A 23,653-nucleotide genomic window follows, 5' to 3' on the forward strand; every position below is an offset into this window, starting at 1 on the left:
TGCGTGCGTGCGCAAAATTACAATGGGTGTTATTCTGCCCAAATAATATCCATGAGTATGCTTAAATGTTTTTTGTGATCGAATCGAGGAACACACACAAGAACGGTGTGGTGTGTGCCATTTGCGTGCGTGCGTATGGGGGAAGAAGAGGGGAAAGGGTGAGATGAATGAAAAAGTGCCACGGCCAAACGTAGTGTAGTTTAAGAAAGTGGCTTTTATTAGACCATTATTGACTTTATTGTTCCGTTTAATATTTTCTTTTACTCTTACCAAGCCATATCAATATCAATATTATTACAACGGATCGTAACTCCAAACTTGCATACACAAACAGAAAAACACAAGGAAACAAAGGATGGATGCTTTGTCCGCAGCCAGGGCAATTGTACCTAGGGACGGGGACGAACTCCCGCCACTATCGTGGAGATCGTGGCTGGTGCTCGCCCTATTCATAGTAGTTAGCGTGTTTGTCATCCGGCCGCTTCACATCCCAATTCCGCTTCCCACCCACATCCGGCCAATCAGGTGGAAAACCGTGCGCATCCACATGGACATGAAGCTGGCGCCCTGGACAGCCATCCTTGTGCTTCTGGCGTCAACGGCCATAAAGTTCCGACAGGAGGTCGTGCGCGGCTTCGTCGGCAGCGACGGCATCGAACCCTACGCTATAGTCATCCTGATATTCGCCCTAGCCTACATCTGCATATCACTGGACCAGAGCGGGCTGCTCAGCTACATCGCCATGCATGTCACCAAGCGATGGGGCTGCAACGGCCGCCAGCTGCTCTTGTGCTTCTACACCCTGAGCACAATCATGGCGGTACTCACCAGCAATGACGTCGTAGTCCTTTGTCTCACGCCAATTATCTGCATATTCTCCGACACCACCGGTATCGACGCCGAGCCCTTCCTCGTTGCCATGTTTGTCGCCGCAAACACTGCCTCAATGGCCCTGTATATCGGCAATCCGACGAACATCATTGCTGCGCAAGCTAATGGCATCTCTTTCCTACTGTACTCTGCCTGGATGGCGTTGCCGTTTTTGGGCGCAGTGATGGCTGGCGCAGTTGTCCTGCATTTCATGTGCTTGCGCGTTATTCCGCGCGAGATTTCTGTCGATATGAGTATTCAGCCGCGCGATATGCTAGTGAAGCCAAGGCAGGCGGTGTTTGGCGCCAGTTTGCTGGCCATGTGCCTTATTGTGCTCAGCGTCTCGTCGTTTTACGGAGTCGCAGTGTGGATTGTGACGCTGCCATTTGGGTTTGTCATGCTGGCTATTGACGCAGCTATCGATATATACCAGACACGACCAGTGGCAGCATTAGACGGGTCTGAAAAAACATCTGTGGTTTCGGAAGCGCCAGGTGTGGTGGACACCGAACACAGGAATACGCACCTGCTTTTGCACACAGAAACCCAGCTGACAATAAATGTAGCACCAAGCACTCGGTCCGAACAAATCGACACTCGAAAGAAACCGAAGCCACTGGCAAAGTGCAAAAAGGGTTTCGAAAAAATACACAAAGTGGGCGTCCACCGGCTGCCAACTGTGACAGCGGTTGTGCAGCGGCTTCCTTACAGCATTGTGCCGTTCTCCATAGGGATGTTCATCATGGTCGAGTGCCTATCAGAGCTCGGATGGACGCCCCGACTCGCCTGGCTTCTCAAGCACATGTGCCCGTCGGTTGTCCCTGCCGTATTTATCGTGGGCATTGTGAGTTCCCTGACCTGCAATGTTCTGAATAACTTGCCGATGACTATTCTGTTTACTCGGGCGCTTAAGCACCCGGTTTTCCTCCTTCACGTGGACTATAGGACGCGCAAGGGCGCTTTGTTTGCGCTGATTGTTGGCAGCAATTTGGGGGCTAATTTCACTTTGGTTGGGAGCTTGGCTGGGTTGATGTTCCAGGGAATTGCGGCGCAGAAGGGACGACATATTGGGTACTTCAAATTCATCCGCTGGTGTCTTCCTATCCTGCCCGTTCAGCTGGCCGTGTGCTGCGCAATCCTAGCTGCTGAAATGGTCGTGATCAAGTGAGGCAGACGCTGTGAACGTGGGTGTTAAGTATTTTTCTTCAGTCTAATATATAAAAGAAAACAAGAAACAACAAACAGATCATAAGAAAAAAAAGAAAATGAACGTTTTTCCATGTTTAATTTTTTATTTCCATCCTTTAAACGTTACAAATTTAATATTCTAGTCAAGTTTTACTTGAACTTGGACTCGAGGTGTTTGGCCCACTTGTCAGCGTCAAAGTTGGGGTCGTCAAAGTTGAACTTTGCGCCGCTGCTGTTATCGGGAGTCGCCTTGGACTCGGCAAACTTCTTCCTGGCCTCCTCAATCAGAGCGACCTTGCGCTCGTACTCCTGCTCAATATGTCTGACGTCGGCGTCCTTCTTCAGACTACGGGCATGGACGTAGCCGTATGAGAGACCGGCGCCCAGAGCAGCCCAGCGACCAATCTACATTTTAGAAATTTCAAAATAACAGGTAGAGGTGATGTTTTTTCTCAAGTTTTTTGTGAGTGTTTTGTTATACAATTTTAGTTGCTGTTGCTGTCAAAAAACAAACTGAGGGTTGTGCGTGAATTCTAGCTTGTTATTGTTATTGTCGTTGTTGTCCCTTCCAACTCAAAGAAAATAGGGCGGAAATGTACCTTGAAAAGCGATGAAACCTGACGAACCGATGCAGACATGATTATAATTTGAAATGTTTCTATATTAAAAATGGGAATAAAGTGACAATAAAGAAAAAGATAAAAAGACTTTTTGCTCTTTATCTTAGACCACCTAATATTATGCAACCATGTAAATTTGTCCGCGGTTTTTCATAAGACGGGTTTTCATTTTTTTTGCGGCACTTTGAGGGAATGTCTCCCGCTAGTTGCATTTTTATTTTTTTAGTTTGGGTCGGATAATTAGATATACTTGAAGATTAATATTAAATCAAGTATTTTTTTTTTGGAAAAAGAAAAACGATCAAGTAGGAAAAAAAAAGCGAAAAAATATTTGGCAGAGTCGCCAATGCTTCAATTTTTTTTTTGCTTTTGGTTGTAAAAAAAAAATTGAAGTGGACAAGCATACAGTTTTATTTTTTTCACTTGATCCTTGAGCTATTATTTTCTTAAAGTGAAAGCTCTTTTTTGTTTCTTTTGTTCTTCGTTACACTGTTTATTTTTTATATTATTCACCTTGCACCTCGCTAGTTCTCTCTCTCTCTTTTTTATTACTCTTTACCTTGCCTTGTGTTTACTTTTCCACCCACGTTTTTATTTCATTTATTTTTTTTGGCTAGAGGTGTATATTTTTCTTTAGTCACTCAATAGTTTGAAACATAAAAGAAGAGATAAAAAACAAACAAACGACCCATGTCTTCGAGCACACTTGATTTCTACTGGGGGCTTTCGTCCTTGGACGAGAAGCAGCGTATTGATTCGGCCACACAACTGATTGCAGCGCTCGTCAAGTTCCAGAACTCCATGCCGCAGACCGACGAAATGGCAACGAACGAGGAGGAGATGGCCAAGCTGTGCGCCAGCGACGTAGCATATGCGATTCCGCGTCTGATCAAGGGCCTTGCCAGTCCACGCGACGGAGCACGCCAGGGCTTCTCGATTGGGCTGTCCGAGCTGCTTGCGCGGATCCCCTGCATCTCGGTCAAGCTTGTGCTGAGCCTTCTGTGGCGGTTCACAGAGGCCACAAATAGCATGAAGGGGCAGGAGCAGCGGGACATGCGCTTCGGGCGCATCTTTGGTCTCATGGCGCTGGTGCAATCTGGGATCATCGAGCGCACGGGCACGACGGCGGTGGATATCCGGAAGATCGTCATGGAGCTGACCGCCATTGGGTCGAGAAAGTCATACCTGCGCGAGATCTCCTACGTGACTTTGACCTCGATGGTGCCGGTTCTGGGCAAGTTCGAGTTCAAGGACGAGCTTATCACGATGTTTGTCGCCGTGGCACTGGACAAGGGCACGATTGAGACTCCCGACGAGCTCTACCTGGCGATGCGCCTGCGGCGCGAATACCCGGCGTACAACTGGTACACTGCGTTCCCGCACTGGCAGGGCAAGCACATGCTGAGCTACAAGAACGTCGGCAAGTTGGCAGCGATCCTTTGCGAGACCTCGACGGATAACCCGGCGCTGTTCTCCACTTGGCACTCGCAGCTGCACACGGTATGGACGGAGATCTTTGACTTGTACTTTAACAAGGAGCGCGCGCAGGAGGTGGCGGACATGGCGGTGATGGACTTTGAGGTTGTCTGGGACCATGTCGTGGAAAGGGGGCTGTTTGCTCCCGGAGCATCCCAGTTCCGTCGGTACTGGGGCTTTTTGCTGCTCGAGCGCCTGATGCCGCACCTGAGCGAGGAGAACGTGCCGGCAATGATGACGCCCAACATTGTGCGCGGATTGTCGGACAACATTTCGCTGAGCGGCAAGTCACTGTTGGCCAAGGTTGGTTTGCGCACGGCTGAGAAGCTGATTGAGATCTGCGAGGGCAACACGGCGGTCGGACTGGCTGTGCTCACGCACCTGCTGAACCAGCGGACCACGATCCAGTCGTCGGGCCCGAACACCAACAACCTGCGCTCAATGATGGCCAACCGCATTGTGGCCAAGCTCGACAGCGAGGCGATTGTCGGCTACGTCGACTACCTGCAGAAGGTCTTTGTAACTCCCAAGCTCGCGCGGAAAAACACCACCGGCGTTGCCGACCCCATCATGGTCACTAATGTGTCGGACAAGTCGATCGAGAAGCAGCGTGGGTGGGCGATTGACCAGATGATCCGCGTGGCCAAGTACGGCCAGCTTCCGATCACCGACGAGCTGACGACCAATGTGCTGCACTTTATCACGGCGCAGGCGGCACTCAAGACCATCACGACCATTGGGACGTCCGGCTGCGGCGTGGCCGAGTTGGAGGTCCGGCCGACGCCCCCGCTGTCCTCGGCGTCGCGCGAGTACTGCGCTGTCACCCTGATTTCGTTTGTTGGCGACCTCAACCGCATGAGCACGCACAAGAAGGACGACACCGCTGATGCTGCCGCGGATGCCGCTGCTGCTTCTGCTGGGCGCCTTTCCACTGGCTGCTCGCGCAACGGCACAGTCTGGTCGACGGCAGTCATTGCCAAGCTGCTCGATGGCGCAGCCAATGCCAAGGTCGGCGTAAGCCTGCACGGGTTTGAGGAGATCAAGCCTACGCTTGTCAAGATGCTCCAGGTCATGCGGTCGATGGAGGCCAGGAGCGTGCAGTATGCGAAAAAGTCAATTGACACGGCGTTGCGGTTCCGCGCGCTCGAGCTGTTGCTCGGCAACATCTGCATGATGGCGACGTTCACGGTGGACTCTGGTCTGCGCGCCGAGTACCTGGAGGTCATCCCCGAGCTGCACGAGTGCTTTGAGAAGATCATTGTCCAGCTCGACCCAACCGGAAAGAAGGCCAAGAAGGCCAAGAAGGCAGCGGCGATTGCTGCTGCTGCTGCTACCCCTGCTGCGGCGGCTGAGTTGTCAGAGGATGACGAGCCCAAGCCAGTCGAGGTCCTGACGGACATCCTCATTAGTCTCCTGACCAAGGACTCGAACTCGCTGCGCAAGCTGTGCGAGCAGGTGTTTGCGCCCTTCACAGGGCTGATGACTTCTGATGCGCTGGACTCGATCATCGGCGTCCTGCAGGCGCGCGAGGGCGTTACAGGCGACGATGACGGCAACGTTGAGACGCAGATGGAGCTGATCGACGGCGAGCAGGACATTGACGCGAGCCATTCGGGTTCGGACTCGGACTCTGATGACGAGCTCGAGCAAGTCGAGGCGGTCGACGAGGAGCTGCGGCGCAAGATTGAGGAGGCGCTGGGCAACGGGTCCGGCGACATGGACCAGGCTGAGCGCAGCGCCAGCGGCGAAGAGGAGGAGTTCGACGACGATCAGATGAAGGTGTTCGACGACAAGCTTGCGGAGATCTTCCACCACAAGAAGCAGCAGAAGCAGGACGCGCGCGACCTCAAGATCTCATTCGTCAACTTTAAGCTGCGCGTCTTGGACCTCGCCGACACATTCATGGCGCGGCAGCCGGAGAGCCCGCTGGTGCTGCGGCTGCTGCCGGCGCTGCTGGACCTTGCCAAGTCCACGCACAAGGACTCGCGGTCCAAGCCGGTGCACGACCGCGCAATGAGCATCCTGTCGGCGCGCCGCACCGGCGTTCCCAAGGGCTTTGAGCTCCAGACCGTGCTTGATCTGCTAGCGTCCGTGCATGAGCGCGCGCGCCGGGCGGCGGACAAGAGTGCACTCAAGATGCTTAGCTCTGTCGCTGCGTATCTTGCCCGCACCGTCCTGGACAACCACCCGGAGGCTGAGCCCCAGGTGTTTGACCTGTACCGGGCATCGCTGACGGACTTTATGACGCGCAAGGCGTCGCAGCTTTTTGCCGATTTCTTTTCCGCTGCTTGTCTCCGGATGCAGCCGGCGCAGTTGCAGCCATTCTGGCGCATTGCCATTGCCTCGGTAGCTGAGTACGGGCGGCCGCTTAAGGCTGTCAATGTTTTCCGACAGGTGCAGGCATATGCGCTGGCCGAGACCATCCTGGCCGGCGTCCCGCGGCTGTCGGCGGAAGACGGTAAGCCGTTTGTTGCGCTGACAGCGCAGCTGCTGGGCGAGCTGCAGAAGGCGCTGCAGGAGACGTTTGCGTATGCTGGGTCGGACCTGAACAAGCACGAGACCACCGGGAAGCTGATTTTGGATCAGCAGCGGATGCGTGAGATTATGCAGTTCTCCGTCAAGCTGATCACAAGGTGCGTCAAGTCCGATGTTTTGAGGGAGGCTGTTGATGGTGCGCTGGAGACTACGCCCGAGTGGACCAAGTCCCTTGGCTGCGTGGTGTGCTCGCCGAGCTTCAACTCGTCGCAGGCCGTCAAGCAGCTGTGCAGCACGCTGGCCAATATCCACAAGGTGGGCACGCCCAAGGCCAAGAAGGAGAAGGCCAAGGCTTCTGCCATTGTTGAGTAAAGGCAAAGCCCAATCGTGAACTGAGCCAAAAAAAGCCATTCTATTTTTCCTATAATTCTTTCTCTTTCTCTTTCAATTTTCAACATTAAAATTTTTTGTTTACTTTTACTTTTTTCTTTTGCAATTCAGTTTTTTTCCGTTTACAAATTTTCGTTAATTTATTAAATCCATAATGGAATTCACCGAACTGTACAAGCAGAGTAACAGCGCGTTGGTCAGCTACTCCCCCGACGGGGCATTTATTGCAGTCTCCGTCGAGCACCGACTAATAGTCCGAGATGCGCAGAACCCAAAGCGCGTCCACCGGGTTTGCGTCACGCCCTACGACACAGCACCCTACATCGAGGATATCCAATGGTCGCCGAGCAGCACGCACTTGCTCACCTGCTCCTACACGCACAACCGGGTAGACGTCTGGTCACTTTCAGACGACAAATGGCAATGCACAATCACCGACGAAGTCTGCTGTATTGAGCGGGCGCTGTGGACACCAGACTCCCGGCATATTTTAACATTCAGTGAGCTGGATCTGCGGCTCTCGATCTGGTCAGTTTCGGCCACGGCGGCAGGCGAGGCCCGTAGATACGTGCAGTTTCCCAAGACACCCCTTGTGGCGTTCCACCCCCTGGGGTCTTATATGGCGGTGGCGCAGCGCAGAGAGTACCGGGATGTAGTGGGGATTTACGCAACGGCAGATTGGCATCTAGTATGCGAGATCGAGCCGCGCACCATGGATATGGTTGGGCTGCGGTGGAGCCCCGATGGCTTGCACCTGGCAGCGTGGGACTCGGCGGCGACATATGCGGTGAGCATTATGAATGTCTGCGGGATGTTCAAGCGTATGCATACGCGGCCGGAGGGGGTGGAGGGGCTGGGTGTGCGCGAGGTGGCGTGGGCGCCGTCGGCGCAGTTCCTGGCTGTTGGCGGGTATGACCGTGTGATCCGCGTGTTGAACCATCTGACGTGGTCACCGATTGCCGCCCTGGTGCATCGCGCGGTGGTCCAGGGGCCTGTGGATGTGTTTTCCGAGGTGGTGGTTGGCCAGACCCTGGCGCAGTCATCGCAGGCGCTCTTGGCACAGCAGCCGCACCTACACCGCAGACATACGCGATTTGACCTAATGCCCACACCGGCACAGATCCACGTAGTCCAGCCACTGGATATCCACCGAGCAGTCGACCCACCTGCGTCTGACCCAGCATCAGTGGGGCCGGGATCATCGGGTAATGGCGGTGGTATTTCGATTCTGGAGTTTAATGCTGATGGCACTTTATTGGTGAGTGTTTGCGATGGGATGCCGAATTCGCTGTGGATCTGGCGTATCCGTGATATGCGTTTGGTGGCAGTGATTCAGACAAGGGGGGTGTTGCGTGCGTGCCGGTGGAGTCCTGTGGAGAGTGTATTGGGCTTTGTGACGGGTTCGGCGTCGGTGTACTTGTGGAGGGAGGGGGAGGGGTGCCATTTGTTTGAGGTCCCCGTGACTGCTGCTGGTGCGGGCGTTGGCGCGATGACTTGGAACCCCTGTGGTGATTCAATGGCGACCATGTCGAAGGGTTTATTTTCATTGGCGTATTTGACTTCTGCACCAGCAGAAGCAGCAACAAAATCCAGCTTCAATGGTGGTGCTGCTGGTGGGGAAGATGATCTGGAGTGATCTGCACCCGATGTGTCTATGTTGTGTATTGGGATATAGTGTGTAATACTTCCCCCCCTCCCCCCACACACAAACACACAATACACTTTTTTCCTTCTTTATCCGAACCAGCTGAGTTTATGCATTATGCCCCCCTTTTTTCATGAGCACTACTGCTTGCCTGTTTTTTGTTTTTGTTCTATTATTTTTGTTTTGAATAATAGGAGGCATAAAATTACCCCTCCTATCCCTTCCTCTTTAGTTATTATTATTATTTTTCCATTCACGTTGTTATTATTATTATTATTATTCTCCAATAAAAACCGCTCTTAATTACCACACTACCTTTATCTAATACACATTAAATAACTAACTATCATGGACGAACCCTTATTTGGTGGCACCAGCCGTCATGAGCTTTTCCTCGAACGCTACGCCAACCCAATTATAACCACAGTCTGTACGGCCACTTTTCTCGTGTCTCTCCTCGCCTCCTACCACCAGACAACACCACTCCATGCTCTCCTTGGGTCCACCACCCTCCTGCTTTCCTCCATACACGCGCGACTCGTCCACTGGTACCGCCTAGGCGACCTCGAACCGCTATTCAAATCCCTCATACTCAGCCTTAACCTCACCATACTCTTATTGTGCGCAACCAGCTGCGTGTACTTTTACAAATCTTTAGAACCATTACTTTTTATTACTAATCCATCATTAAAATTAATAAAATAAAGTGTTAATGGTTTGTGATTTCCCACACTTTAACTCCACCGTCAGCTCCCGTACTGACCACCCGCGTATCCGACAGGTAGTGTACGGATGTGGTGCCGCCCAAATGCGCGTTCCGCAGTTGGATGTTCTTCAACGGCCGCTCGATGCTCCAGATGATCAAGTGGCCGTCCAAGGATGCCGACGCGGCGTGCAGACCTGAGGGTGACCAGGCGATCCCGTAGATCCGCGCAGTATGCGACCCCCAGCGTGCCGTCACCAACGCGCCGTCCTTTGCCTGGGACACGAATATTTTTCCACCAGCATCTCCCGATGCCAGGTGAACACCGCCCTGTGGGCTGAACTCCAACACGGTGATTTCTCTGTTGTGACCTTCGATAAATGTACCGGTCGGGAGCAGCTGCAGCATGCTTCCTGTGTTGCCGTTATTGTTTTGACTCAGAGTGTATGTGCGCACAGTGCCGTCATGGAACCCCAAAGCGATGAGACCGTTGGAGTGCGCAACCGCTTTAGGCGCAGATTGGCTGTCTGGAATGAGAATCCCTGCACACTGCTGCTGCTGTCCGTCGCTGGCAATTGCAACCAGCGTGTCGTTCAGCAGCACCGCCAGGGTCAGCTCCAAAGACACCATGGCCAGCGACCGTGGCTCCGCCGGCAATGCCACAGACGCGGTAATCTTCAAATCACTCGCGAGCCGTAGCGAATTATCCATAAACCCCAGTGCAACCACGCTGGAGGATGCATCAGTAGCAGCAGCGTCCAGCCGTGCACCCCCAGTCGACCCATCAACAGCTACTGCCGACCCACAAGCCTGGTCCTTAGAGAAATCCCACGTGCATAGCTTTCCATCGTAGCTCCCAGTGTACAGCACTTTCTCTGCAGTCAGCACCGCTGCCGTAATGGTTTTTTGATGTCCTGTGATTACCTGAACCGGCGCATCAACGCCCACCTGCAGCTTGTTGATGTTGCCGCTGAGCGAGAGCGAAATAATGTGCTCGCCCGCCCACAGGTTGCCCACTTGCTGGTCACCGACCTCATCACCCATGCACACGGTTCCAATAAGCGCATCCGCGGCAACGTCCCAGAACTTGCACGTGCGATCCGCCGCCGATGTCACCAGCATTTTTGCATCGGGACTCCAAGCCACTGCAAAAATCGAACCCGTATGCGCACCCTCCTTGTCCGTCTTGGCTACCTGGCGGATGGCGTCGCCGGTTTTCCCATCATACAGGAAAATGCAGCGGTCGGCGCCGACCGAGACAAACATTTCGTCGTCTGGCGAATACCTGACATCATGCACAAACCCCTTGTGCTCCGTTAGCGCGCGGTTGTACTTGTAGGGCGCACCAAAGTAAAACACACACTTTCCGTCATCCGCACAAGTGACAGCACGGAACGGCCGGCGCTGGCGCAAAGCACAGGCGTTGATCCTCCGACTGTGCCCCTCAATGCATCCAACGGTATTTCCAGAATCATACAAAAACACATGCCCAAAGTTTGTTTTTCCATCGCCAACCGCCATCACCCGCTGGCTCTCGTGGTCCCAACCCAGGTCGTTAATGCGGTCGGAGATTGGTCGGAACTGGCTTTTCAGTGTGTGTGTTTTGGCATCCCAAATACGCACATTGCCTTGGGCATCCCCGGATGCTATGTAGTAGCCGGAGGAGGAGAACCGTGCCATGGTGGTGGCTTGCGTATGCCCGGTGTATTCGGAGCTTTTACTTGGGTCCGCGAGTGACCGGATGATGATTGTTTTGCCACTGGCATAGGTGAACAGGTCGTTTTGCGGAGACGCGGAAAGCCGGACTGGCTGGCCGCGGATGGTGGTTGGTGCTGGCGCAAAGTACTCCTCTATAGTAATTAAAACGTGATAATTAAGTTAAGAATGTAAAAGGGGAATTGTAATAAAAAAATAATGTTTTTCAAAATGAAAAATAAATACTTACTCTCAGTATACGACATTATTGAAAAATAAAACTAAAAAATGAATAGAGGAAGAGAAAGAAAAAAGGAATACAAAACTAAGATGAGAAATTCAATAATAATAATAATAATAATAATAATAATAATAATAATAATAATAATAATAATAATAAAACCCAAAGCGCATGCTAGTTTTGTTCCTGGCTCCAGATGAGGGGAAGGTCAATGACATCACGATCGCTAATTTAATTTATCATATTTAATCACAAATCCCTACAAATCCCCTTCCTCATTATTCCATTACTTGAATCGCAGCTTTATAAACATTTGGTTTTGCTTAACAATAAACATAGATCAATCGCAAGTGCATAAGTAAATTGCATCAAATGTTGCAATGTCATTTTTGAGCTATGATGCATTATTATCACCCCTTAACTTTCCCTTTCCTTTTAAAAAAACTTTGATCTATCCTGAGATGCTACTCACTTATTCCAAATGTATAAAAAGAGCACAACAATTCGTTCCATCCAAAGGCTATTCCTTTTTTCTTTATCAACTTATCAATCTCATTGAATACTGTCATATCTAAACTTTTTCAAACATCAATTAACACTATTATTTTTCAAAACTATGTCCAACATTTACAACAAGGCTGCGGGTGCCACTAAGGAGGCTGTTGGAAACCTGATGGGCAAGGAGAGTCTTGCAGACAAGGGCCGTGAGCAATGGGCGGAGACTAAGGGCGAGGAGATTATTCAGAAATCCGGGCCCCAAAAAACTCAGGCCCAGGCCCAGAAGCAGCAAGAGAAGGAGGACCAAGCCAAGCATAGAGAGCAGGAGAAACCCACGAACAAGCAAAAGGAGAGGGAGGCCCAGGAGCACTGCGAGCAGCAGGCCTATGATATCAAGGTTCAGGCCGAAAAAAAAAATCCAGAGCCCTGCAAGCTGGACGACTCTGCCAAGCAAGTCAAGGGCACCTCCAAGGAGGAGGTCAGCAAGGTGGTTGGTGACGAGGATGTGGTGGCAGAAGGCCACAGTCAGCATGCCCAAGCTGTAGGCAACAAGGCTTGCCATGAGGAGCTTTCCAAGGATAAGCAATCCCAGCAGCAAAAGGAGAAAAAGGAAGAGGCTGAGCACGAGAGTCAGGAGGATGCTCAGAGGGAGTGCAAGGAGAAGGAGGTCCAGGGGCAGCATGAAAAGCAGGCACAGGAGCAGTGCAAAAAGGAGGCTCAGGCAAAGCACAACGAAAAGGACAAAGTGCAGCGTGAGCAGAAGGCGCAGGAAATTCAAGGGCATTGCGAGAAGTCTTGTGATATTCAGGCGCAGCGTAAAAAGGAGCATCCCGAGGCTTGCAAGATGGAGAGCACTGCTGAGCAGGTCAAGGGTGCTGCTAAGGAAAAACTTGGCCAAGCGACTGCTGATGAGCGTGTGACTGCGGAAGGCCATAGCCAGTGCAAACAAACCAAGGGCAGTGTTGAGAAATACGATGAACTTCCCGAGAAGGAGACTGAGGGGGACAGTCACTAAAAATTGAAACAACTTTTTCATTAAATGTTTGAATTCATGTTTTCCAATTCATTAATTTATTTATTTATTAGTTCAGCAACAAAAAAATCAAACCTTGTGCTAAATCCTCCAACCTTTTTATAAACCTTGATAGATTTTTGTTACAAATTTGCCATAGAAAATGGTTATCCAGATGGCACATTTGAGTTCTCCCTTGATTTTTTGCATGTTCCGCAGGGGCAGTCTGCCTTATGTACATAGTTGTGAGCTCGAAAATCCATGCTTTATCTTGTTTTGTTGTTGTTTGGAATAATTTTAAAATTGGTACTAAGTTGAATGTATTTGGGATAAATTTTTGTACTAGCCGAGTGGCAGGATGGCCATTTTTATACTTTTTTACGTTACCATTTTAGCAACAATTTATGTGCAATCCTTTTTCTGTTGTTTTTGAGTAATTATACTGGGCTGAAAAAATTATAAAAATAAAGTACATAAACCTTTTAGTCAGCACCCAGTCAACATAAAGCAGACTTCAATTTGACAATACGTTGCAAGCTAAAAATAGAAATGGTCACGAATTCGTCTTAATTTATTAATGAATTACATGTGCCATTAATACGCTAAATTTGATATTTGCCATTTTAAAGCAATTATATTAATACAAATTAAAAAATAAAATGGTTAATTTACTAAAAAAATTAATTAACGTATTTATAGTTACCACATATATCCAACCGAAGAATACATGGTTAGCCAAATGTAAACAATAATTGCACATCAGTAAGTGTTGTTATGGTATAGCAAATACATTTATTTTTCTACCATATTGACCGCTTACACTTCATATTTTTTAAGCTGCTTCTTTGCTAATAGAAAATCGAGTTCAGTTACTGTTAAAGTATCCATCTTTGTATGATACATATTATTATCAGGCCGGACTAGTAAATCACCATCGCATATCTCAACTAAAAAATTATGTTTGTTGTCGTCAAAAAACATTATAGGCTTAATCTTCTTATTAACAACGTATACTGCAGACATGAGCATAACTTTCAAACATTTTTAGTTCTAGGTTTTTTGGCTTCCATGTAAAATATAAAAAAGTATGCAAGCATTTAATAAGTTAATTAATTTAGCGTTAAGCAGCCTGATGATATGAAAGTGGATATTCAGGTTGAGAATCGTGAAACGAGTTTTCATTAACATGCCGATTGACAGGGCACAGGTGGGACAATGTAGGATCAAATCAGGGGAGATAATAATGATACCCTGATATGCCTCTCTTTTTACAACATACACGCACAGACGCGCATATGCAAAGATTGCAACATTGACATTCCAAAACACCGGGTTGCTCGCAGAAAAACCAATTCTCGCCAACGGAGTGCACAACTGGCGAAGTGCACAACAAATGCGACGAGATACATATATAAGATGAGGCCGGCCCTAGTTCTACTTTTGGTTCTCCTGATAACAAAAAGTATAACAAAACCCAAACATACTTTTAACACTAGGTGACTAGTGCTCCCCTCAAATCGCAACAAAACAAATTAAATTTACAATTTTATTTTTGCAAATAAAAGAACAAGTTGTGGATAAAAGAGGTCAACATTGTTATTAGCCTCCCCACGACCTACCACAGTAATAAAAAATGACAAGCCGCATTGGTTTCTTGAAAGAATAAAATTGGCTGCTGACAAATTAAGTATTTTATTCTTCCATTTAACAACTATAATAGCCAGAAATAAAATTTATAGATTAGGGCGTGTTAAGTTTGGTTTTGTTGGTTTTCGATCATGGCATGTCTGCAACCTTTTTCTTCGGATTTTCAAAAATCCGTGATGCATTTGCAAAGGAAATGGATTCACATTTTTTAAGTATTTGCACTGAAAAAAAGTATACGCATCAGCATCCACATTTTTTAAACATGAAACCCGCCAAAATAATGCCAAGACTTTTCGAAAATGATGGCGAAACGAGGGTGGACACCGACCTGGAGCACTTTTGCACAATTTCATGTCGTATATCGAAATTAGTATAAATACCTGGCAATTGGCTGACCATTTTGTGAATGTGTCTCTCATAACTCATATCTACAACACCAAGTCCACATTAAAACATTCAGCCAACACTTATTCTTCCTGAAATGTCTTCTATCCCAACCATCGAGCTTGGCGTTCCTGGCGATAAGGTCGCTGTGTCACGCATCGGCTTAGGCGCCATGGGCATGTCTTTTTTATACGGCTCATTTAACGATGAGGAGTCGATCAAGGTGCTCAATCATGCCATTGACATTGGCTGCACGTTCTGGGACACCTCTGACATTTACGGGCCCACGTTGAACGAGATTCTGCTGGGCAAGGTTCTGAAAACCCGTCGCAGTGAGGTCTTCTTGTGCACCAAGTTTGGGTTTACCTTCACCGAGCCCGGACCCGACTACGCCGGCAACTATCAAGAACTTTTGACTGGACTCAGCGGCAAGCCCGAGTATGTCCGTAGCGCTGCCGAGGCCAGTCTGAAGCGCCTGGGCGTCGAGCAAATTGACCTGTACTATCAGCATCGCGTGGATCCCACCGTTCCTATTGAGGAAACTGTCGCTGCCATGGCCGAGCTTGTCAAGGAGGGCAAGGTGCGTTTCCTTGGCCTGTCCGAGTGCACAGCCGATGAGCTCCGCCGCGCGTACAAGGTGCACCCAATTGCTGCAGTGCAGCTCGAGTACAGCCCGTGGTCGACCCACGTAGAGACCGACGGACTGCTTGATGCTTGCCGCGAGCTCGGTGTCACTTTAGTTGCGTACTCGCCGCTGGGTCGTGGCTTTTTGACTGGTCAAATCCGTAGCATCGATAACCTTGAGGAGAATGACTATAGACGTGTTAACCCGCGGTTCAAGCCAGAGCACTTTGCTAACAACCTCAAGCTGGTCGATGGGCTGGAGGCCATTGCCAAAGAGCGCGGCGACAAGCCCGGTCAGTTGGCGCTTTCGTGGTTGCTGGCTCAGGATAAGAACCTGATTGTCATTCCTGGAACCAAGAGGATCAAGTACCTTGAAGAGAATTTTGCTGCTGGCAAGATCAAGTTGACTGACGAGGAGCTCAAGGAAATCAGGCATCTGGTGGACATTGCCAACATTCAGGGTGCACGTTACTGAGTGAGTGTACAATTTTTGAATATTTGCAATTGAAAAATATCATCAAATCTATAATTTCCTAACGTGCATATATAAGCTCATACAATTAATTTTACTGTTATGCAGCCCAAGGATATGAGCCAAATTACAGGGGATCAAATTAGGCGCCACAATTGACATCCGGACATACTGCCTGACCCGAAATGGATGTGCTGGGCGCAAGAATACAGACATCCCAATTATGCCATATCAGAGACCCGGGTTACTTTCATAAGGACCAGTTCTCGCAAACAGAGCACACAACTGCCAGTGAGTGCCACAAAGATAAAGATACATATATAAGGCGAGGCCGGCGACAATAGCACTTTAGAAGCACTAGTAATAAAAACCTTTATAATTTCACACCCATTCTTTAACATTATTACAGTAGTGCTCCCCACCCCCCTCTTACATAACATTACAAAAGCTCTATAAGTTGAAATTTTCGTGCACGAGCCATATTTTAAAAACTGCCTTGAATATTGTGGTTTGGTAATATTTCAGCAATTGAGGCCGCTTTTATTTATGGCAAGTTTTTTGGATTAATTTTGTTATCTGACTTGGATTTAAAAAATACAAACCGCGCAAATCACTTTTTCTTATCCAACCTGGCGACAGTGATACATAAAAGGCGGAGGGAACGGATAAAAGAAATTCGATATTTTCTGAAAGTAGTTTTCTTTTCACTGCTTTTTATTTTCTCATTTATTTTCTCATATTTACTTTTTCTTGTTTTCTTCTGCTTTGTTAAAAAACAACCAATGTATCGTCAACCGCTGTTTTTCACGCGACGCGCTGTGTACAAAGCAGCAATTATTCGCAGCAGTACCAGGCCCTTGGTAACCGCGTCAGCTATCAGACCACTATCTATACGTAACACAGCAACGGTTCACACAGCATCCATATGCAACAAAACGCTATCAGCCATATCGGCCATTGCTCCTGTTACAGAAAGCCCCGCATCCACGCACAGTAGGCCTCATAATGGTGGCCCTATCGACGAGTACGCCCGTTTGGTTAAGGCCGGGGAATTCATTGATGACAGCTTTCAAAGGACTATCGTAACAAAGCTTGACCGACTGTATCAGGACTTGCTCGAGTATACACCGTCGTCTACGACTGAACCCCCGAAAAGAGGTGTCGGTAGCTTGTGGAAGGTACAGTTTTTTATTTTTAAAAATTGCTTGCCTGCTTTGTTGCTCTGCTGACTACTACGCACTGGAGCTCTCGTGCACGTTGACTGGCGTGGCGCATGAGATGTTTAACAGAAAATGCAAGCCGCCTTCTCCTTTGCAGCGAAAATAATAAGGCCAATTGGTTTAAAAGATGTATGCGAAAAAATGGACAGGGCACATGACAACTGACATGTTAATTTTTTTCTTACTTTTTTGCGGCTGCTATTTTTTCTATGGCTATTTTATCTGTAGCAGCTGCTGAGAAAATCCAAGTCTGATGGTGCGATGCCAGTGGGTACGCCGCGCGGTTTGTATATCTACGGCGACGTCGGCACCGGGAAAACTACAACCATGGACCTGTTCTATGATACCGTTCCAACGATGAAGAAACGGCGTATCCACTTCCACGCCTTCATGCTGGACATCCACAGGCGCATAAACTCGTTCCGGTGTATACACGCATCGACCGCCGACCCCATCCCAACCATAGCCAAGGAACTGGCCTCATCAGTCTACGTTCTGTGCTTTGACGAGTTCCAGGTCACAGATATCGCCGATGCTATGGTTCTGCGCCGGCTTGTCACTGAGCTATTCCGCAACGGCGTCATTATAGTGACCACCTCGAACAGACACCCCGATGAGTTGTACAAGAACGGCATCCAAAGGGAGAGCTTCCTGCCATGTATTGCACTGCTGAAGGAGAGGTGCGAGGTTGTTTCTTTGGATTCTGGCACAGACTATCGCAAGGTTGCGAGGGAGACCGAGACCATGTATTTTTCGTCGCTGTCGCCCGACACCAACAAGGTTCTACACGCCCTATTTGCCTTGGCATCCGGCGGTGCCACGCTCGAATACAACTTGCCTTTGCAGTTCCTCGGTCGCACACTCAACGTTCCCCTGGCGGCAGACGGCGTCGCGCGCTTTAACTTTGTGCAGCTGTGCAAGGAGGCACACAGCGCTGCAGACTATATCGAGTTGGCCAAGCATTATCACACAATTTTTCTGACGGATGTCCCCGTCATGGATATGTCGGATCGCAACGAGGCCCGGCGATTCATCACTTTAATTGACGCGCTGTATGAAAGCCACACGATGTTCTTCATGAGTTCGGAATCAGATATATATCACTTGTTCAAGGGACACGATGCACCAGTTGGGGCTGAGAAGACTGACCTGGCGTATTCCGGCGAGGAGGAGGTATTTGCCTTTCAGCGTGCCGTGAGCCGGCTGGTTGAGATGTCATCAAGGAGATGGATTATCGCTGGCCGCAATCGCATACTGGCCGAGAACGCACTTAGAATGGAGGTCGAGGGCGGAGGCTCTGAGCACTTCCAACACCAGACCGCCGAGTCCGGGTAACTAAAAAGCTCGGCCTGCGAGATATTCGCATAGATTTTATTTTTGGCTTAGAACTTTATAATAGAGTACAATGGCTCGGTTCAATTATTTCGGCTCAATTATTTCAGCTCGCTTGAATCTCGAAATAATTCACACCATTTATATTTTTAGTGCTTAATTGTCACGAAATAATGCTGGCAGGCGCAATTTGAACAAAACAGCTGGTAAGCCAAACAGCCAAGATGGATTCTACCTCTTTTCAATTAAAACTAATACAAATATTATTTTTGTTTGATTTACAGAATGGTACGCATCCATCCACAACAGACACGGAACCATGATGGATTCGCATAGACAACCATTACGATGGATTTTGACAGACTGGGAGAGATACGCTTTTTTGGACAGGCTGGCAGAAATAGAAACAGACACCACATACTCACACACACACGCGCGTTGAGTGGTGCCAAAGCGGATTTTGCGGCCCAGGGAAAGGAAAAATGAGATTCTGGAATTTTGAATTTCAATTTGTTGAATTCGATTCTCAATTTGACTATGAATCACCAAAGCCCATGCAGCAGCTATGCTGTTTGGCGAGCGTAGTGATATGTGCGTTTTGCTGCTAGCTTGTTCTAGCAGTGCGTATGTAAACGCGAAACTTTGGTGATTCATATTCATTCCAAGATTATTATTTTTTTCTACTCTTAAGGCTTAAGAGTTTTATTTTGGCTAACTTAAATACCGCGCGGAGGCGGCTAGTGTCTGCCAATGTCCTTTTGTCTGAATTTGCGCTTTCTGATGCTGTTTTTCTGAAGGCTAAATCCAGTTCCGAAAAAAGAGCAGTGCAATCATGTGTGCAAATCCACTCCATCAAAAGTGACACCTTTAATTGGCACTTATTTCTCATTTTTATATACACCCTTCTTATTATGTCTTTCACATTGTAGGCTGCTAAGGTTTCCGTCGGATCTAAGAACAAGAAGAAGTGGTCGAAGGGTAAGGTCCAGGACAAGGCCAACAACTCCGTCTACTTCAACGCCGAGACTCTTGCCAAGCTCGAGAAGGAGGTCCCCGCCTACAAGCTGATCACCCCCTCGGTCCTTGTTGACCGTCTGCGCATCAACGGCTCCCTTGCCCGCCGTGCTCTGAGTGACCTTGAGGCCCGCGGCTCCATCCGCCTGATCTCTGCCCACAACTCGCAGCTTATCTACACCCGCGCCACCGCCCCCGTCGTTGTCGAGGCCTAAAGCATTTTTTAAAACTTGTAATAAATTACATATTTCTTGTTTTCTTTTGTGCGCTGCATTACTCGTGGCGAGATGTGAAATATGTAAATCAAGTCAAATTATAGCGAATTAAAACTGGACAAAACACGTGTGCACTTTTAATGTGCCACAAATAAAAAAGTGTTTACGTGTGTCCATATCGCGTGTTGTTTTCATGTCTTAATGTACACATTTTTGCTTGTTTAGATATTTTTTAGTCGCGTTTATTGTTTTTCTCCAAAATTAATTTTTATTATTTATTTTTAATGTACAAACAAAATTTATCTTCACAATTGGACATTCATTCTTGTTACATGCTTGAAAATATTGTACCTATGTCAAGTCAAAATAAAAATAAAAATCATAGTTAGCAAAATGAAATTCGCTGGATAAAGATACACGCAAATATAAGCAGGTATGTTTCTTTTGGACTCAGAAGTAATTGGTAAGAATTGGGTTATCATCAAGCTTGCATCAGTCGCAGAACTGACATGTTATAGATCATCACCGACCAAAAAAAACAAAAATCGTTTGTAGCTGCACATTTAAATGTGTTGCGAGATACTTACAGTTACAGGCTTACCAACAGTTGATAAGGGACGTTAAAACAGATTGTTCAGGCAAATTCAAGAACACCTAGAATATGCAAAGCAAAAAACAATAAAGTTAGTAAAACGTTTCGTTTTGCATATCATATTTCAACAGCCGCTAAAATTTTTATTTTAAAAAATCAAGTTTTTGGTGTTATAGAGCTCAGATGGTGATGCATGTTAGGTAAAATCATAGTTTTATCATACAAAAATTGGGTGATTATGAATCATCAGCGCAACGTCAAAAAGTGTAGATTAAAATTGTCAAATAATAATGTAAATCCTGTACCTTTTACAACACAGCAGCGAGTCAGCAACGTGGTAATTTGTATTTCATGCTTGATGATGTTACACTATCGAGACAGAATGCAAAAAAGTAATAGAAATTAGTGAATCTGAAATTAAAATTTTGAATCTGAATCTCAACGCAATCGGCAAAAAGTGATTTGTAATTATGAAGATCAGAAACGAGGAACTTCATTGGTAACACGTAAATGTGTTATGTTTCGACAGAAAAGACAGCGAGGGACATTAATAGTTACAAAAACATCCCGCGTCAAATTCGGAAATAAGGGTACTATTTCATCACCTCGACACCAACAACAAAAACACTTGTCAAAAGAGAGTAAGAAAAACGTGGCGTGTACAGTGAAAAACAGCTGGTTGCAATGAAAAGAAAGCATACCTTTATTTACAAATACATTGTCACAAAAATAAAACTAAACGAAAAAGACAGGTGAATGAAGAGAAAGAGGAGGATGAGCTCCAAGACGCGAGGACGTCGCCCTTTATACTGCTTATTTGCAGCCTTTCTGGCGTTCTCAGGTGTGTTTCTCAGGCAAAACAATGAAAATTTTTCAGCGCCCTATCTCGAGATCAGACCCATAGATCACCGAATCACTGGATTTAAGAATGCCAGAATTGAGATGAGCTGTGTGAGGGATTGGGTCGAACCGGATCGGCAAACATATTTGAAAATCGGTCACAAGCCTCACGCGTGTTTCTTTTGTAGTCTTTTTCCACATTTCACAAGATGGATGCGTCGCCCAGCAAGCAGAACAGCAGCACTACCAGAAAGCCCGCTGAAAGCGTCCTCCAAGCCGGTACGGCCGAGTTGTCAGACATATTTGACAACAGTCCTCCGCCCCTGTTCAAATCGCCCACCGCCGACAATGAGCGCAAGCGCGAGCTCGAGGCAACAATCAACACACTAAGAGATGAGCTGGAAACGCAGACTCGCGAGAGAGATGAATTGCTGGCGAAGAGCAGCCTGTCTGTTCAGCAAGCGCGGCAACTATCCGACGAGTTAATCGACCGGTTGCATCGGTACAATGACGTTAAGGACGCGGGGCAGATCCTGTTTGGGAAGCTTGCCCAGCTGCGAGGGAAAACAGTCAAGGAAATGTACAAGGAGTACGATGTGGATTTGGAGGATTGAGCGTTGTGATCAAATAGGAAAGAGTGGTGAAATCTGCATTGAACATTATTTTGAGTGTACTCCCCCACTGTTTTTGCAAGGTTTTCTACAGTCAAAAGAGCGTAAATAGCACTCCGTTGTATGGTGTCCCTCTTTTCGCTTTCTTTTTCTAATATTTTTATTTATTTATTATTACATAAAATTTAACATTACCTTTTCACATAATTGAAACATGAGCTGGGCTCCAACTGGCATGAACAGCCTTCCCCTTGGGCCTCGAGGTCGTCCAGCCGGCGACGGCGAAACAGAGGAGTTGCTACAGCCACACGAAGCCGCGAGCATTCATAGCACAGCCAGAAACAGCACGCCCACTCAGTCAAATCACGCTTTTGACGCGTCGAGCGCCGCTGAGCGGGCACGCGCAATTGCAAACTCTTTAATGAAAAACGTGCCGACGCCGACAGAAACGCCGCCAGTCCTACCGTTTTTGCCGCCCACCTTGCCGCTGGGCGGTGCAACAGGTGCAGACGACGACAGTGAGCGCAAGCGGCGGCGCAAAAATAGATGGGGTGACAAAGAGACCAACCCAGCGGCAGCGGCGGCCTCGACGGCAGGCATGAGCAAGGAGCAAATCGAAAGCTACGCGACTACTCTGCGCATCGACCAGATTACGCAGAAACTAAAGAGCGGCGACGTGGTTCCCCCTGACGGCCAGCGGTCGCCGTCACCAGCACCTATGTACAACAGCGAGGGCAAGCGTACAAATACGCGTGAGCACCGGTATCGGCGTAAGCTGGAGGAGGAGCGCATGCGGCTGGTGGAGGAGCAGCTCAAGCGTGATCCCGAGTACCGGCCACCAGCCGACTATCGCCGGCGATCGCGATTCTCCGAGAAGGTCTTCATCCCGGTTGATGACAACCCGGGGCTGAACTTTATCGGACTTTTGATCGGGCCGCGAGGCAACACGTTGAAAAAGATCGAGGGCGACTCGGGATCCAAGATATCGATTCGTGGTCGCGGATCCATCAAGGAAGGAAAGAGACGCGACGACGCCAACATCCCGGGCGCTGACGAGGATCTGCACTGCCATATCGTCGCTGACACCGAAGAGAAGGTGCAGAGAGGCGTGCGCATTGTGCGCGAAATAATCAAGAAGGCCTGTGTGACACCCGAGGGCCACAACGACTTGAAACGCAACCAGCTGCGCGAGCTAGCGGCACTCAACGGAACACTGCGCGACGATGAGGGCCAGGCGTGCATTAACTGCGGTGCGCTGGGCCATCGCCGCTGGGAGTGTACTGAAAAGACCAATGTTACGGTCAGTCTTGTGTGCCGCGTGTGCAATGGCAAGGGCCATGTTGCCCGCGACTGCACGCAGAGACATGATCCAGAAGCTCTGCAGAAGGCGCGTGAGCGTGACCAGCAGCTGAACTCTGAGTACCTCAGCCTGATGGCCGAGCTTGGCGAGTCGGTTTCCGCCGCTGGTCCCGATTCTGCCGCCGGTCTGCCTTTACCGTCTGGCCTAGTTGCTGATGGTGGTGGTCGCCGCGAGGCAGACGAGGTACCCCTGCCCCATGCCTCCTCCCGTTCGATGCTCCCAGGCACTGATGATTCTGTAAGCCAGCATCTTTCCCTGGGACCGGCGCCATGGCTGCGTGGAAATCGGTCACCGTCTGTGGACCATCACCAGGACTATGAGGGCGACCGGTATCAGCATCGATCTAGATCGCGAGTTTCGCGGTCTCCGCCCCCTGCACGCTCACTTGCACCACCAACCACGCCGCCGTGGCTGCGTCGTCGTCAGCCCAGCCAGCAAGACTACAGTTACCGTGGCCCGCCTCCCCCTCGCTATCCGCAGCAGCAGCAACAACAGCATGAATATGGTCGTGCGTCCTACTCTTCTCAGT

General features: G+C 48.6%; 11 protein-coding genes across 11 annotated transcripts; 9 read left to right on the plus strand and 2 right to left on the minus strand.

Annotated features, from left to right (window-relative positions):
• The first annotated feature begins 141 nt into the window (after positions 1-141).
• On the plus strand, positions 142-2,113 carry BX661DRAFT_179281 (arsenical pump membrane protein-domain-containing protein). The gene has a single exon (XM_051535148.1). The coding sequence runs from the start codon at positions 356-358 to the stop codon at positions 2,036-2,038; it is 1,683 nt and encodes a 560-aa protein (XP_051393551.1). The 5' UTR covers positions 142-355; the 3' UTR covers positions 2,039-2,113.
• Position 2,114: 1 nt separating this feature from the next.
• Positions 2,115-2,978, minus strand: BX661DRAFT_179283 (ATP synthase E chain-domain-containing protein). The gene is made up of 2 exons (XM_051535149.1): positions 2,658-2,978; positions 2,115-2,463 (listed from the first exon to the last, which is right to left on the minus strand). The coding sequence occupies exons 1-2, from the start codon at positions 2,694-2,696 to the stop codon at positions 2,209-2,211; spliced, it is 294 nt and encodes a 97-aa protein (XP_051393552.1). The 5' UTR covers positions 2,697-2,978; the 3' UTR covers positions 2,115-2,208.
• An 81-nt stretch (positions 2,979-3,059) lies between these two features.
• BX661DRAFT_179285 (DNA polymerase phi-domain-containing protein) lies at positions 3,060-7,109 on the plus strand. Its single transcript, XM_051535150.1, has one exon. It carries the CDS (start codon positions 3,369-3,371, stop codon positions 6,999-7,001), a length of 3,633 nt encoding a protein of 1,210 aa, XP_051393553.1. The 5' UTR covers positions 3,060-3,368; the 3' UTR covers positions 7,002-7,109.
• Positions 7,110-7,173: 64 nt separating this feature from the next.
• Positions 7,174-8,655, plus strand: BX661DRAFT_197030 (uncharacterized protein; the record flags this gene model as incomplete). Its single annotated transcript, XM_051538094.1, has 1 exon — positions 7,174-8,655. One exon carries the CDS (start codon positions 7,174-7,176, stop codon positions 8,653-8,655), a length of 1,482 nt encoding a protein of 493 aa, XP_051393554.1.
• Positions 8,656-9,349: 694 nt separating this feature from the next.
• Positions 9,350-11,411, minus strand: BX661DRAFT_179289 (quinon protein alcohol dehydrogenase-like superfamily). The gene is made up of 2 exons (XM_051535151.1): positions 11,313-11,411; positions 9,350-11,217 (listed from the first exon to the last, which is right to left on the minus strand). Exons 1-2 carry the CDS (start codon positions 11,326-11,328, stop codon positions 9,374-9,376), a joined length of 1,860 nt encoding a protein of 619 aa, XP_051393555.1. The 5' UTR covers positions 11,329-11,411; the 3' UTR covers positions 9,350-9,373.
• A 1,155-nt stretch (positions 11,412-12,566) lies between these two features.
• Positions 12,567-13,120, plus strand: BX661DRAFT_179291 (uncharacterized protein). The gene has a single exon (XM_051535152.1). The coding sequence runs from the start codon at positions 12,646-12,648 to the stop codon at positions 12,814-12,816; it is 171 nt and encodes a 56-aa protein (XP_051393556.1). The 5' UTR covers positions 12,567-12,645; the 3' UTR covers positions 12,817-13,120.
• A 1,436-nt stretch (positions 13,121-14,556) lies between these two features.
• BX661DRAFT_179292 (aldo/keto reductase) lies at positions 14,557-15,960 on the plus strand. Its single transcript, XM_051535153.1, has one exon. The coding sequence runs from the start codon at positions 14,942-14,944 to the stop codon at positions 15,941-15,943; it is 1,002 nt and encodes a 333-aa protein (XP_051393557.1). The 5' UTR covers positions 14,557-14,941; the 3' UTR covers positions 15,944-15,960.
• Positions 15,961-16,510: 550 nt separating this feature from the next.
• On the plus strand, positions 16,511-18,579 carry BX661DRAFT_179300 (AFG1-like ATPase-domain-containing protein). The gene is made up of 2 exons (XM_051535154.1): positions 16,511-17,118; positions 17,389-18,579. The coding sequence occupies exons 1-2, from the start codon at positions 16,723-16,725 to the stop codon at positions 18,493-18,495; spliced, it is 1,503 nt and encodes a 500-aa protein (XP_051393558.1). The 5' UTR covers positions 16,511-16,722; the 3' UTR covers positions 18,496-18,579.
• Positions 18,580-18,739: 160 nt separating this feature from the next.
• Positions 18,740-19,767, plus strand: BX661DRAFT_179301 (ribosomal protein S25). The gene is made up of 2 exons (XM_051535155.1): positions 18,740-18,780; positions 19,422-19,767. Exons 1-2 carry the CDS (start codon positions 18,778-18,780, stop codon positions 19,719-19,721), a joined length of 303 nt encoding a protein of 100 aa, XP_051393559.1. The 5' UTR covers positions 18,740-18,777; the 3' UTR covers positions 19,722-19,767.
• Positions 19,768-21,362: 1,595 nt separating this feature from the next.
• BX661DRAFT_169676 (uncharacterized protein) lies at positions 21,363-21,767 on the plus strand (the record flags this gene model as incomplete). The annotated part of the gene is made up of 1 exon (XM_051533546.1): positions 21,363-21,767. One exon carries the CDS (start codon positions 21,363-21,365, stop codon positions 21,765-21,767), a length of 405 nt encoding a protein of 134 aa, XP_051393560.1.
• Positions 21,768-22,185: 418 nt separating this feature from the next.
• Positions 22,186-23,127, plus strand: BX661DRAFT_141197 (uncharacterized protein; the record flags this gene model as incomplete). The annotated part of the gene is made up of 1 exon (XM_051532880.1): positions 22,186-23,127. A coding segment is annotated over one exon (942 nt), but the record flags the coding sequence as incomplete, so codon positions are not given.
• Between the last annotated feature and the right edge of the window lie 526 nt (positions 23,128-23,653).

Source organism: Kickxella alabastrina (genome assembly GCF_025024165.1).
Source record: "Kickxella alabastrina strain RSA 675 chromosome Unknown BX661scaffold_5, whole genome shotgun sequence".
NCBI lineage: Eukaryota > Fungi > Kickxellomycota > Kickxellomycetes > Kickxellales > Kickxellaceae > Kickxella > Kickxella alabastrina.

Excerpts from the sequence above, each read along its gene's own strand:
- BX661DRAFT_179281 (XM_051535148.1), top strand. The coding sequence starts at position 356 with ATGGATGCTTTGTCCGCAGCCAGGGCAATTGTACCTAGGGACGGGGAC.
- BX661DRAFT_179283 (XM_051535149.1), bottom strand. The coding sequence starts at position 2,696 with ATGTCTGCATCGGTTCGTCAGGTTTCATCGCTTTTCAAG. Across the intron at positions 2,464-2,657 it reads AGGTTTCATCGCTTTTCAAG|ATTGGTCGCTGGGCTGCTCT; the intron begins GTACATTTCCGC and ends TCTAAAATGTAG.
- BX661DRAFT_179285 (XM_051535150.1), top strand. The coding sequence starts at position 3,369 with ATGTCTTCGAGCACACTTGATTTCTACTGGGGGCTTTCGTCCTTGGAC.
- BX661DRAFT_179291 (XM_051535152.1), top strand. The coding sequence starts at position 12,646 with ATGGAGAGCACTGCTGAGCAGGTCAAGGGTGCTGCTAAGGAAAAACTT.
- BX661DRAFT_179292 (XM_051535153.1), top strand. The coding sequence starts at position 14,942 with ATGTCTTCTATCCCAACCATCGAGCTTGGCGTTCCTGGCGATAAGGTC.
- BX661DRAFT_179300 (XM_051535154.1), top strand. The coding sequence starts at position 16,723 with ATGTATCGTCAACCGCTGTTTTTCACGCGACGCGCTGTGTACAAAGCA. Across the intron at positions 17,119-17,388 it reads GTGTCGGTAGCTTGTGGAAG|CAGCTGCTGAGAAAATCCAA; the intron begins GTACAGTTTTTT and ends TTTTATCTGTAG.